The 15,153-nt window shown below is 37.7% G+C and overlaps 1 protein-coding gene across 1 annotated transcript; it reads left to right on the plus strand.

Moving 5' to 3' along the window:
- The first annotated feature begins 4,798 nt into the window (after positions 1-4,798).
- On the plus strand, positions 4,799-7,460 carry LOC139974076 (uncharacterized). Its single transcript, XM_071980995.1, has one exon. It carries the CDS (start codon positions 4,847-4,849, stop codon positions 6,737-6,739), a length of 1,893 nt encoding a protein of 630 aa, XP_071837096.1. The 5' UTR covers positions 4,799-4,846; the 3' UTR covers positions 6,740-7,460.
- The last annotated feature ends 7,693 nt before the right edge of the window (positions 7,461-15,153 follow it).

Raw genomic sequence — 15,153 nt, forward strand, 5'->3', positions numbered from 1 at the left:
AATAATGAGATTACGTTATCCGTCGTCGTTTTTGGTCTTGATGCACAAGATCACTGTTCACATGGTCCTGTCGAGCATGTGCATTTGGAACCATCAGGAGAATGAGTATAGCTTATGACGGTTTTAAAAACAAAAAATTAAATTTACCGATTTTAAAATTTGTACCAGGTGATGAACGTAAGCTATGAGGAAACAGAGATCAAGCGCCGTACCCAATTCGCTCCGGTATCACTATGTACATGAAACTGGGTTTTAACATGCATGCCTGGCGAGAGGAGGGTGATAATCAAGGTAAAATATGGGAACCGGGAGAGTATGGAGGGGCCCGGTAAAACATGGGATGAAGAATAATATATTCTCCTTTTCATATATGCTATGAAGTTAAAAGGGGGGGGGGACAGGTGGCATAATAATGTTTCCATGGGCCCGCGATCTGACTTCCAACCCCCTGACCATCAAGTGTACACTTAAAGAACTAAGGCTGTGTTAAAAATGTTTCCATCGATATCTCTGTCTGTAAAGACTGTTTAATACTGCACGAAGTTTAAATTCTTCCTGAATGAAGTGTCTCAGTACGTCGCTACTTTTGAAAGTGGTGGCGGTATATATAAAGAGTCGTGACAAACTGTATTCATATCCAACAAACCCAAGATATATCCTATACGGTACCGTACAGTGCACTTACAGTAACAGCCTCTCTACGTAACATCGTGATCAGAGACGGCGGAAAAGGGGGTGGGAGATAGGGTGGGCGATGAATTTAGCCACAACACCTATGTCATTTGTATTTTTTTAAATCAATATATTTTAGTTGAAATTTTCAAGAATAAACAAAAAACATCGAACGTTGAAGAATGTAGACGAAAGTTTGAAATAAAGTAGTCGCCATTCTGAGATAAGCGCTGCCAAAATAATAGTTTCTTTTTGTAAGAAATCAAGCAAAAAGTCGTAAAACGTGACAAATATTGAACCATTTTGAAAAGCAAAGCCAGAAATTTCGGTTTGTTACAGGTTGAACTTTCAAGAAGAGAGTGAGGTTAAGAAAAAATAGTAGACATTTTGAGATAAAATATAGAAGTTTCCATGTTTCCATCTGAGCTACCGTAGCATATACAAAAGTAAAATTCGTCTGGCAAAGATATCGAAACTGACCACCGGTTACATTTTCCCTACAACCCCCCCCCGCACCCTTACCCCCACCCTAGCACTTTTCGATAGCTTCTACTTACCCCCCAGTTTAGTTGTTGCTCCAGTTATCTCTTGACTGCGAGAATATTGGTCTCTACCACTTCCACCCTTCCCCCTCCCCCTTCCTGCTCCATCGTCCAGGGTCAAGTTCATATGGCTACATTGTTCATGTAAGCACTGGTTATGGTGTCACACCCACACACCAAAGTGTGCACAATTCAAACAATCCATTCTGGGGCATTACAGTGTACCACATCGCCCCTGGAGGACTTCACACAGGATGAATCCAAAACCGGTACTCGCCACTACATGTACTAGTTACCTCGTAGAGTCCACACTTATACACCCGTTTACAGTAACTTTTCATTTTTCATTACAAAATTTAAAACATTTCCTTAGGGGAATTCCAACATTCTTGGTGCAATTTGGTTGGAATCAAATAAAGGGAGTATCCGGAGTATATTTATGGATCAACCTGAGAGCTTTCCATAGGCCTTTTCAGTTGTCATCATTCTGGTCATGAAATTTCCTTAATTAAGTTGTATTTCCAAGACAATTCGATGAAAATCACTTGTATTGCAATCGTGATAATCCCTATACACTTCCCGTGTAAAGATGCTGATTGTCAAATACAAATTTAGTACATCATGGGTAATATAAACTCCATTGGCAAAGAAAACATGTTAGACAGCATCACCGGACGCGGAAGGATATTCTTGCTGTGGAAAGAATAAACCGCATTTGAGTGATATTCTGCTGTAACCCGCTTTAATATGACTCACTGTAACGCTTCTATATAGATACACATCTGTACAATGCAGCTTCGCAGTCCATTTCAGAAATGCAGCTCTTCGAATCAACCAACACATGTGATAAAATATGGTCTATAAAATATTACCTCGGAAATATGGTAAACAACCAAACCAAGGGGCACAGTTTCTCGTCATGTCAGGTGAGATCGCAGGTGACCTTCCGAAAGTCTCGTCACCATGCTAACACACAGGTGGTTGTGTAACTGCCAACCGTTGAACTACAGTGATTGGTGATTTCATACGTAATTCCTCGTAGCAATTTCCCGTGTCGTAGCGTAGGCCTACTTGGCAGGAACAGAAATGACTCTTCAAGTTACTAACATCCATCAGAGAGCGAGATCAAAGGTCGAATACCGAAAGAGCTGTTGTTAACCGTTGTGGAGCCAAAACGCTATTGTTGAAGAAGGCCAGAATATTCTATTCGACTATCCAGTTCAATATCTGTGCTGTAAACTTACTACCTGTGGCAGAGGTTTTCATCGGTGTGTAATAAACTCGCAATTAAGAAATAACACAGGCATATAGCCAACAGGCACAATGGTCATTGTTTCGAGAATCTTCCTAGAACTAGGTTACAGACTTGAAAAACTGAAGAAGAGGATATACCTGGCTGATGACTAGGGCAAAAGGAAAAAGCCCAGAATTATCCAAGCATGTGTATTGTTTGTGATTTGTTGCGGTTCGGTATGGGCTAACGTGTCCACTGGATATCATACAGGATGCAGCCGTATAATTTATTCAATCAACACAAATCTCGTTCTTCGCGTCTTTACAGTGGGTTGATATTTAAAGTCACTAAATGGAAGTATACTATGCATGTATGTGGAAGCTGTGAACCGGTTATGGGTTACTTGATGTTTAACATGTAATAATATAATCGTTTAAGGAGTTGTTTGAAATGTTCTCGGAATAAACTACAGTTTGGTTTAGCTGTAATCATCAACTCAGTATTTGGAGCAAACCGTGACAGAATGTTTCACTGCTATCACCACGCAGTTTAATGGAATTTAATGGTCATTAACGCTCCGACTGGACCGCTAGGCCTGCTAGTAAATTCACGAGCGTCATAGATTCCAATTCCTCCTTCCGTTTTGTAACTATACAGAGTATAAACCTACAAGAAATCAGTTCATTGGAGGCAAAAAAAAACAGAACTTTGGAATCATAAGACTACCAGTGTTTACTTATCATTGTATAACGTTCCCGGTTAGTGCCAAATGAAGCTTAATTGCTTACTTAAGGTTTAAGACTTTGAGAGGAACACTGCTTTGCTTTTATCTCTACTGATATAACTTCCTATAAATTGTGTGACTTATTGTTACTTATACACAGAAGTTATAGTTCCGCGGTTAAGTACGTGTGGGTGTATCCAGTATCGTCTGCTGTCTTTCTGTTCGAATTATGGATTATTACATCAACTTATTTTGTCAATTTTGGATACTGTTGTTTGAATGATTTCACGTTTTAACAATACATATTTCCCAAGTTGCAAGTTCCAACGAAAACTGGGAGGTTATAGTTAATGAGTGGTAACGATAACGATATAAAGCATACCATACGCATCATATTTCAGTGTATCAAAGTGGATATATAGTAAAGTGTTTTTCTTATAAATATGAAGTCGATTTCGCTTCATTGGCATTGCAATGTTACCATTCTGTTCCTTTTGTTGAATATATTCTCGTTCGGTGGATGCATGGTCAACGAAACGATTTGTCTACAGCAGTGGGACTGTAAATGGCGAACTGATTTTCCATATACCCGCACGGAGGGGCAATGTTCATACCTTCTGCCCGGATATTACCCTATAGACGGGCCCTCTTCTTCAGCCCCGGAAGGAAGCAGATGTAATTTAAATGTCGATTGCAAAAGGGGAGACGTTAACTCCACTGAGATGTTTGAATGTATACATCTCCTTACTGCACAGTCGCTTGTGGAATCTCTGCGTCTTTACCGTTGTAACAATTTGGAACTTAAAAATGGAGATCTCGAATTTTTAACATCTATGATAGAATTTAATATATCATACGCTGTCATAAAGGAGATGCAAGATGAAGTATTTTACAAAACAACCAACCTTGTTACCGTAGACGTCTATCAGGACTACGAAGCAGGAGTTAGCATATCGGAATATCCCCGGGCATTTATAGGTCCTGTGCCTCAAAGCACGAGCGAAATTAACAACACTTTCCTGCCAAATTTGAGACATTTGATACTTTCTAGCTTTAATTTTTCAACGGGGATTCCAGAGAATGCTTTTCAACACCTTGGTGCTTTGGAAACTTTAGAATTTGAGTTTGTTACCCTCCAAAACAGCGATTTTCAAAGTATGCAAAATTTGACAGAACTTGCACACCTTAAAATTTACGACAGTCAAAATATAGACTCGCTGCCACCACGTATCTCGACTTTCATGTCGAATCTCCAACATTTTGAATTCTCTATGACTAATATTTCTAATATAACTGTTCAACAGTTAGAATCATTCCATAAGCTGGAAACACTCATATTGGACAATAACTTGCTTGTAGATATAGACTTGTTGGCATTTCAACATTTGACAAATCTGAGGAGTCTATCTTTAGCTGGAAACCGACAACTACAGATAATTCCTTTCTTTGATAGACTAACCCAACTTGAAAAAACTTGATCTCAGCAACTGTGCAGTATCTAATCTTTCTCTTGAAGTATTTTCAAATCTCGACAATTTAAAACATTTGAGTTTAAAGAAGAACAAACTAAAGCAAATTCCACCCCTTTTCACGAATTTTCCAAGTATAACCGGAACTATTACATTAAAAAATGTTGAAATCGTTGATTTATCAGACAATGAGATCAGCAGCATTATGACATACACATTCAGTAACTTAGAAAATCTGAAATCTATAAATTTGTATAAAAATTACATTACGGAAGTCCATTATAGGACATTTTATAATTTAAAATCACTCGAAAAAGTGTCTCTGGAATTCAATGCCATTCAAAATATTCATAGAGAAGCATTTTACGGAATAAGTACCTTGAAATACTTGAATTTAGAGGGTAATATGTTAAGAAATTTCCCAAAGCTTTCCAATGTTAATTGGGAGGTTGACCTTCATCATAACCTTCCACGAGATCCCTTTTCAACGGACATACGAAGTAATCCACTCCAATGTAACTGTGACATGTTTAAGGATGTGTTTACTCGTGTTGGTCGAGATAAGTGGGAATTGCAATATTACTACGATATTATCTGGCCTGGCAATTACTTTTTGACAAACCAACTTTTCGTTCAAGCGAAATTTCTCGAATGCCAGACAAAACGATACGGAAAGGATAAAATAGACCTAATGCTACATGATCCAGAGAGGTGGTTCTCCTATGTTTCGTCAATTGATTTATGTCCCCATCTTTGCCGGTGCCTCAGCCAATGTTCAAACGGTCATTTCTATGCTGTGTGTCAACATGCTAATCTGACTTCAATACCAAACGGATTAGGCTCGTGGGTCAATACTCTCTCTCTTGAAGGAAATATGATTACCCAATTAGATTCGACATCATTTTCCAATATGCCTGACCTTATCAACGTTGACTTGGGAGACAATCGAATTTCTTCCATAGAGGACGGCACCTTTCATAACTTGCATAGTTTACACGAAGTATCTCTACGTGGTAATAACCTTACTGTGATTCGTTCCAATACGTTCAACATCTCCTCGTCTCGGTTGAAACACCTTGATATATCGTCAAACAATATTGCTGACATCGATCGTGACAGTTTTCTAAGCGTTTCTTCTTTGGAAGATTTAAAACTTGACAATAACAAATTAGAGACAATTTCTCAAGGAGTCTTTGATAATCTACACAATTTATCGATGTTAACGATTAGCGACAACCCATTCAACTGCACTTGTGATTTGCTGTATTTAACAGATTGGTATGTAAAAGTAGCGTTTGTTCCCGAAAGGAGTTTCTCTAGCGATATTGCAGAAATAGGATGTGCTCCATTTTTGAACGAAACTGAACTTTACGATTGGATGCAAAAGCAAACGGTGACCTGTAACCCGGTGATTCCCCCTTCTGACAGACCGAAACCAGTCCAACATCCTGGAGCAAGCTCGGTTATAGTTATTCTTGTTGGGGTTTGTGCTGCTGCAATTACTTCACTTGTTTTAGGTTTCATCTACAAGTTTCGGTTGGAAATATTAGTCCTCATATACACAAAGACAGGTGTGAAAATATTTGACAGAAATGATAGTAACGGGGAAGAAGAGAAAACATTTGACGCTTTTATATCTTTCAGTAGCATGGATAGGCAGTTTGTTCTAGAAGAATTCATCCCGAGACTGGAAAGTGAAGAAAACAAACGAAAACTTTGTATTCATCATAGAGATTTCGTCGTAGGTGAATGTATCGCAACCAATATTATTAATGCTATAGAGAATAGTAACAAGATTTTAATACTGTGTTCTAAAAATTACTTGGAGAGTGAGTGGTGTTCTTATGAGTTTAAGACATCACACCATCAGGCATTGAGTGATCGCAGTCGTAGAGTTGTTCTCATCATGGAAGATGTCAAGAAATCAACATTGGATAAGGAAATCAAAGCTTACATTTCAACTAATACTTATTTAGAAAAGAAAGATCCATTATTTTGGTCAAAATTACTATATTCTGTGCCAGCAGCTAAGCGTGGCAATATCGACACATCGAAAGAAATTAATGCGAATAATGTCTCTTCTGAAACATGTGTTTAGACCGATTACTGAGTATTTATTCCTTTCAGATATGATATGAGAAGTGAGAAGAAAATGCCACATATTATAATTGAAGGGTGGCTCAGTTGGTAAACCGTAGGGCTTGTAAACCAGCCTAGGTCACTGATTCGAATCCGATTCTAGCTACAACTATCTCTGCTCATTTCCATTGTATTATCCGTTGTTAATTTACTTGACATGTGCATGAAAATATAAATATCCATATAATGTAGATTGAGTTTAGTTATAGTCTAACCAACATCGAATATGGTGTTTCAGCTTTGCGTTCTCATATGACAAAACATGAAGGACTTATCAATGGCAACAGGTTTCAGATTTCTTCCTTGTCAACCAAACCTGGATATGGATCAGATACAATATTTATGATAGGAATTATTAAACAATGGAAGTGACGTAAAATTTAGAGGAACTGCTTTCGTTATCACATTTGTGGTAAGGAACCATATATGGCGCAATCAACACTTTAAAGTATACTTTATCTGTTTATTATCGTTTTGTCTGCAATTTTGTCTAAACTTATCGAGTAGTGCTCAGAATGTTAAAGATTAGATATTCTATCACATTCCAACAAATGAAGGTAAATCAAATTTTCAATAATTGTTCATGGACATTTCGTAGCTCCGACACGTAATTCAGTATAAATGACATATGCAAAGCAAATTGTTAATATATAGATTTTGTTTGGGTTTGCTAATTAATACCTTATAAGTAGTAATCTTATAATCTAATATTATAATCTAATCTTATAATCTTATAGCAGCCCGTATATATATATATATATATATATATATATACCAAGCAGTTGCCATCCACGTCACTGTACCAGAAATATTCCGTACAGTCAAGCGTTGCGCATCCGACGCATTTGCTCCTCTGAAGTCGATTTTGATTCACGCACTAAAGAACTGTCACAACACCTCCTAAACAGACAGTATTTTCGGGGTACTATTGAAAATGCCATCAAAAAGGCTAAAAGCAAACCCCGTACCGAAACATTGACGTACAAAACCCGTCAAACTAGTTCCAAAAGGGTACCATTGGTTACTGAATTCCACCCTGGTCTCCCACCACTGGCTAATATCATTCAGAAGACTTTTCACCTACTTCAAGGCACCGAACGCCTGAAATCAGTATTCCCAGAGTTACCTGTCATCGCTTTTAAAAGACCCAGCAACCTACGGGATATCTTAGTTCGGGCATCCTTTCGGGATGACACCCCATTAGGGGAAATCAAAACAGAAACTACAGGATCATCGCCCTGTACACAAAATTGCAAAACGTGCCTACTTGTCGATTCGACCGGGGCCTTTCAGAGCAACCAAACCAAACGCACGTTCCAAATTCGGCACAAAATTAACTGCCTATCCAAAAATGTCATTTACCTCATCTACTGCAATATTTGTAACTTACAATACATTGGAGAGTCAAAAAACACTCTTAGAATGAGAATGACACAACATAGATCGGCGATCAAAACTAAAAAGATCTACCAACCTGTTGCAAATCACTTCAATCTCCAAAATCATTCAATTGAGAATTTGCGTGTTATTGCCATTGACCAGAACGATTCTTGGACAGATAAATCTAGGAAAGCGAAAGAAAATTTCTGGGAACTAAACTTAAAGACCACGGCACCATTCGGTTTAAACATCAGAATCGATTTGCCGTCCCAGATAAACCAAAACAATTCCTTTACAATTACGACGGAATCGGATTAAAATAATCCGACGCGGATTAAAATAATCCGAATTTCTAAAACTTCTGCTCAATTCAGCAGAAATCAGTAAGTCGCTTTGCCTTTACAACTATGCCGACATCTTCTCTATAAAATAGTTTCAATTCCTGCTACTCCTTGTCACTTTCGGTGATCATGCACTGAAGAAGAGCTAGTTTTGCTCGAAAGCTCTGCAAAAACCAAACATTGGCTGTTTTACTTCCAATCACTTACCTAATTCAATTATTGTATCTCACTCGAGATCCAGCCTTTCTCTAAATGCAGCATAGTTGTTTAACAGTTTTTCCCGTTATTCCTATATATATATATATATATATATATATATATATATATGTATATATACATATATATATAAATATATATATATATATATATATATATATATATATATATATATATATATATATATATATTACGCACCTGCGCACCTGCGTGTAAGCTATATTCACGAAGAGATTGATATACTCCAACTAGACATTATATAAGGTCAAATTGGCTTTTTCTCTTTATGGATTGGCTGTGGTTTAATCGAATATATATATATATATATATATATATATATATATATATAGCCTGATATGTCGAAATATAATATTTTAGTAAATATAAACTTTAGTAAATATGAATATACATGTTTGTACGTTAACAGTGTACAAACCTTTCGTAAGTGGTATCGTGTCAAACAGTTTTCTGTTCATTCTCGGCTTTGATTGGTAAATTATTTAGTAGTCCTAGCCTAAGTCTAAATTAAAGGAGATTGGCAAACCATAACAGATTGTTTCAAAATCTAGTCGCTACGGATCAAATCCGTATCGTTTATCTCGATTTTAACAGCTAACCACATGTACATAATTCATGAAATTTACCATAAGATCCTGACCATCTTCCCACTGTAAAAAAAAAACCGCACTCTCAGGTTGAGCTGTAAGGTAGATCCAATTCATTTTTACGAACCATGTAAGCAGTGGCGTAGCTAGAGTGCGGGTAGGGGTATAGGGGTGGGATGGGGTCGTCTATAGCAATATTCAGGGACGAAACGGGAACGCCTAAAAAGTTGCACATGCACAAAAAGCATATACTCTGGCAATTGTAGTTAAACTAATGGAAATGATAGTAACATTTTGCATCTATATTTTGCATTTTACATTTTGGCAAAAATTATGATATGGGAGAGTTCTTTTCATCTTCTTAGAACGAGCCCCAACAGGAACGTCGGCAAAGTTGCATACCCATCCACCCCCCCCCCCTCACCTTGCCCCTCTAAATTCCAACTTGAAACAAAGGGTAGAACCTATAATGGTGTTATAAAAATAACATATCAATGTAAGTGCTAATTAATCTTAATTTCTCTAACTCTTAAAAAGGGGACACATATTTTGCTTTGCCCCCTCACACCATGAAGACTGTCAACGCACCTGCGTGTAAGCTATATTCACGAGGAGATTGATATACTCCAACTAGACATTATATAAGGTCAAATTGGCTTTTTCTCTTTATGGATTGGCTGTGGTTTAATCGAATCACAGAAATTTATGTTCACGACGCATGTACATATTTTAATTTCATATTAAGTTTTATTTTAATTTATCAATCGTGGATCTTTCTTCTACTTGTGAACGTAATATGGTGCCAAAGGAATATTATAATTCAATCATACTATGCAACTGCTTTAACATGTCATGCCATGTGTTATAAACAAGAAAACCTACATTGTTAAACACACATTTTTTCATCATTTACCACAGTTACCTCTTTTTATTGTGGTTCCTAATGTTTCACCAACACATGTTTTAACTTAATGTTTACTACGTTGTCTAAATTGTAATATTATTACAACATTAACAAATGGGGAGTTTGAGTTACGGATGAGGGGGGGGGGCTGGGTATTGAAGTTGCTTAGGTTTCGTTGTGGTTTAGATTTTCGTGAAACATTGCAGTTGCATAAAACGTTGCAGTTGCATAATTCAAAATGGTGTCTAGATGAAAGAGTTGGTGTCAGACGCAGTAAATAACCTATTCCCCAACCGTTCAATCCATCGGCCCCCTCTGCCACCCCCACCCCCTTGTTCATCCACAAATGGTATACCACCGATATTAGCATTCTACATATTTCACTGTTGTCAGAACTACAAACAGAATTACGTATCTACTTTTAACACTGTGATGACGCTTTAGGAGTGAAGTGACCGTTACCAAAGGGGGTTTTATGTCAGATACTCTGTAGTATAATAGAGCGATAAAATTCAGTCTATAAGTAGACCTAAATTTGTAAGAATTGACTCTGAGGCAAGCACCGAATTCATATCTCGAACTAGAGATAGTTTTGTTAGTGTGTGGTGAGTATTGTGAGTGTATTGTAACTTGTCGGGAATTAAGTAGTCTAATGTCACGGTGCATAACTATTGCAATGTGTTTCTGTATGGAGCACACCAATTCCTTACTTCTGTCGGCGTGAAAAGTGTTGAGGGTTTTGAGAGGATGTGTCACGGCATGTTAAGTATCCGCTGGTAAATATAGACCTGACATAAACACTCATCTATTGGTGAGTAACTGAACAGGAAAATCTCACGGAAGAAGGTCTACATGTCTTCCTACACCGCAAAGGAAATTGAGTAAGATAATGAAAAGAACAGAACTGAGACACGACGTCTGTCACGTATGATATATGTCCATATAGAATACCACTGTTTCTATACTCGCAAAACGACTCGCATACATTTCTTGTAATCGTCATGTGCTGGGCTTGAAATTTATTCCCGTTCAGAGTTGTTGGTTGACTCAATGTATGATAATGGATAATGAATTGACAGCACCTCATATCAGCAATGAGAGGGCGAATATCCTTCATAAATGAACCACAAGGTACCGGTAAGTTTTAAACTTGCAATAGCCAACCACCCTATTTTAACGTTTTCAATGGAATACCTTCATTTCCCGTGTTATATATAAGTTATAGCTTAATGTACGATAGATCTCCCCGAGAGGGCCAACCAATTAATTTCTACAGGTTTGGAATGGGTTAAAATACTTTATTAATAGGAATGCATTGGATACCGTGTTCGACGTGGGTAAACTTGTACGACCGATGTATAATTATACTAAACGTATACTTCAAATGTCCGGTAAAAATACTACAAGATTACATGTTCAATGCATACTATGGGACGTACACATTTTCGCCTGGATTATTTAAGAAACGAGAATAAAAAACAAATCGTGTGGTTCTACTCCCTTTCCAAGTGATTCGCTAAACTCACATGACGTAACATCATCAGGATTGTACGAGCTCATTCTCAATTTAAGGGGTGGGGGTGGGTGGGGTGGTTGGCTTTGTGAATTGATTAAATTGTTTGGTTTTCGTACCGACGCTCTTTCTTGGGTAACTTTTCATAAAAGATAGTATCATATACAGTTTACAACATAGGCTACCCCTAGTAACTTCGATATGTTATTACCTGTCAATTATACATTTTAAATGTGGTAATGGAAAAGTTTGCATATTATTACCTTTTCAACTGTGTGGATAGATCCAATCGCTTCGAATATATTTGTAGATATATATTATGCGTGACTATCTGGACGAAACGTCTGCGTACCGTAAAAAAGTACTTATCCAGGTACCGCACTCAGCTCCTCCCGATTCAGAAAATAGTGTTTTGACACTAAATAGTATAGCTATAAGTTTGAGCAAGTATGAAAATCAGCAATGGAAATAGGAAGCGTGAGTCGCACGTGGTCAATCCTTACGTTTTGTTTATGTTTTCTTATGCGATGCTTTATTGGTACCGTGCCGTTATATGGTAATATATTACTGTAGGTATTTCCCCGATGCTAGCACCCCCCCCCCACATCCCAACACCCTCCTCCGCAAACCCATGTAACCGTTAACGAATTCTGGTTGCCTTATCGTAATAATACTCGACAGCAATGACGACCTTATTGGCATGCTTGTTTCCATGATAAAGTGGTTGTCAAATGTTTAATATGTAGTTTATGAACTCAAGCCGTCTACAAACATTTGATATAGTTTAATTGTCCATTTGACAAGGTTTATGAACTTCCTTAGTTTTATAGTACTATAGAAATGTCAGCATTAATAATCATTAACAGTCTCCCATCAAACGTACAGGGCATATAATGAATGATAAGTTAAATTAAATGGAATTTATCATAATAGATGTCTGTGTATGACATACACAATTCTATTTATTTAATGCCATGACGTCACTCAAGTGATCGTGAGGCACAGCCATGTTTACTTACACTATTAAAAAGAAGAATATTTTTCTTTATCAAAATTTCCAGTGGACGCAGATTTGACCCAGGGCTGTACCGCTGTGAATCCCTCACCCATGCACAATCCATTACAATCTAAAACAGAGTGAATTAAATTCATAATGACAATAACTTTTATCATAAACTATCATGTTATACACGCCCGACAGCTGCTTGTTAATTGGAAAATTCATAGCATATATTAACAAGTTTTGTAGTTTCGCACATATCTTTCTGGCTTCAGATTTGCAGTCGTTTCTCCAATTATCCTTCAAGTTTTGTTTAATTATGATGTGATTGCATATCCAAGGAATATGAAGTTTGTTATTAGCAAGTGGCTGATTTATTAAGAAAATATCTGTGACAGTCATGAAGTGTATACGTCGCCTTTTTGACAGCATAGTTTTACAGCTTTATATCGGCCATTTGCATTACTTCTATATACTGTGAACTCTTCAAGGGAGGAATGACCCTTTAAACATCTGAAGCACATCAATGACATTGGCTGGACTACTTATTCTAAGAAATCGTTTCATCAGGTACAACACAACATTCAACCGAAATACATAAGAACTTATACGAATTAAACGGCTACTTTGCATTACACTATTGTCAAGGACAAATGATGTAGAATGATATTCAAGGGTGCTCTGCTATTTGAATCTAAGAGAACATGTTTTGGCTTAATTAACACAATTTACCATGTAACACAATGAAGTAGGATTTAGGTTGGGATGAGGAGCCGACATCATAATCTATTTATAATAGCGTTAAAGGAGCATTATGGAGGTTTAACATATTTTACAGCTGAATATCTTGAAAAACGGAACATCAATATAGAAACATTACTAGCACTCATTTCTCTTTGTGTATTAGAATATGGCGTATGAAAATTAAAATTATGACTAAAGATATACCCTTGCAGCGATAGCATACCACATTAATGGAGTACACATCTGCACAAAAGGTTAACCTTTTCTTTAAGGTAATGCATAAAACTAAGTTTTGTAGCAACTGTGTTGGTACGTGTTCAGACATTATCGTTATCTTCCTTTGATTTGAAGTTAAACTGGTGTGAAATATAAGAATTGGAGATGTAAAGATCGTTAGAAATGAATGATTAAAAGAGATTAATCGCCGGGGAAGGTTGTTAGAGTGAGTGCTTGATAGGGTTCCAACCCAACATCATGTCAATTGAACCACCAAAGTGCGATATGGAATATGATGATATAACCGGACCCAGCATAGCTAACACATGTCATGTGTTTGTTATATACCGGTAGGCCTATGCATACTCTTGCTGTAGTATCAACTGCATTTTGCGGTCTCTTTCAAGACCTTGGCTAACTTACGTAAAGCGAGGCCTATACGCTCGTGCTGTGAAATTAGTCCTGCGCCCTCACGTCCTCTGAAGTTCATACCGAGGAAAACTGGTAGTATCTGTTCCCTTCCTCGGCACCTGATACTCAAAGCTAGTACAGTAACTACTGGTGCCAACTGTAACACGTGTTACCGTGTTATGAACACAAAGTAAACATTACTGATACACGATTGTGGGACATTGACAGTAGTTGTTGTACCAACCATTTAGTGGCCTTTTTCGTTCTCGGCATGACGAACTGGAGTAATATAAAGAGAGGTGTGAACTGGAATCAAGCGGTACGGTACCTCACTTACTTCATCTCGTAGGCCTTTTCATCTTAAAATAAAATAAAACTGTTAGCAAACTGCTTATCCACTAGAGAGCCTGTGTAATAGAATGTGTAAAAGTAAGTTGGCCTGACGTTTCGATCCTAGCAGGATCTTCTTCAGAGGCTAAATGACAAGTTACAGTAACAGAGGGGACAAAAACACGCACAGAATACAGACAGGTTAATGAGCACGGTGAACACAATGAGATGGATGAAAGGGGATTATAAGTAGAAAGCAACAGGAGAAGAGGAGAGGAAGGAGATAAACTGTGGAGGGACAAAGAGAGGATTAAAGGCACAGGGTAAGGAATAAACTGGAAAGGGACAAAGACAGAAAGGTGTGAAGAAAAATGGAGGGGAAGAGAGCTGTGAGAAGAAGAGTGAAAGGGGGGGGGGGAGGGAGAAAGGGGAGAAGGAGTAGGGAACAGAGGAAAGTTAGTCATGTCCTTCCTGAATGTTCAGCCCATGAGGTTGAATGGTACGAAGGCGTTGCATCCAGAGCCTCTCTCTGCTGATTCGTACTGGGTCAGGACGGCTACCTAAGGATTCAATCCCCTGTAGGGACATGTCGTTAATGGTATGGTTGGGAAGGTTAAAATGTTCTCCAACTGGGGTCTCAGTCTTTATGGTGTTGACTGTGGATCTGTGACCGTAGAATCGCTTCTTGAGGGTGGTTTTGGTTTCGCCAACAT

The sequence above is a fragment of the Apostichopus japonicus genome, chromosome 9 (genome assembly GCF_037975245.1).
Source record: "Apostichopus japonicus isolate 1M-3 chromosome 9, ASM3797524v1, whole genome shotgun sequence".
Lineage (NCBI taxonomy): Eukaryota > Metazoa > Echinodermata > Holothuroidea > Aspidochirotida > Stichopodidae > Apostichopus > Apostichopus japonicus.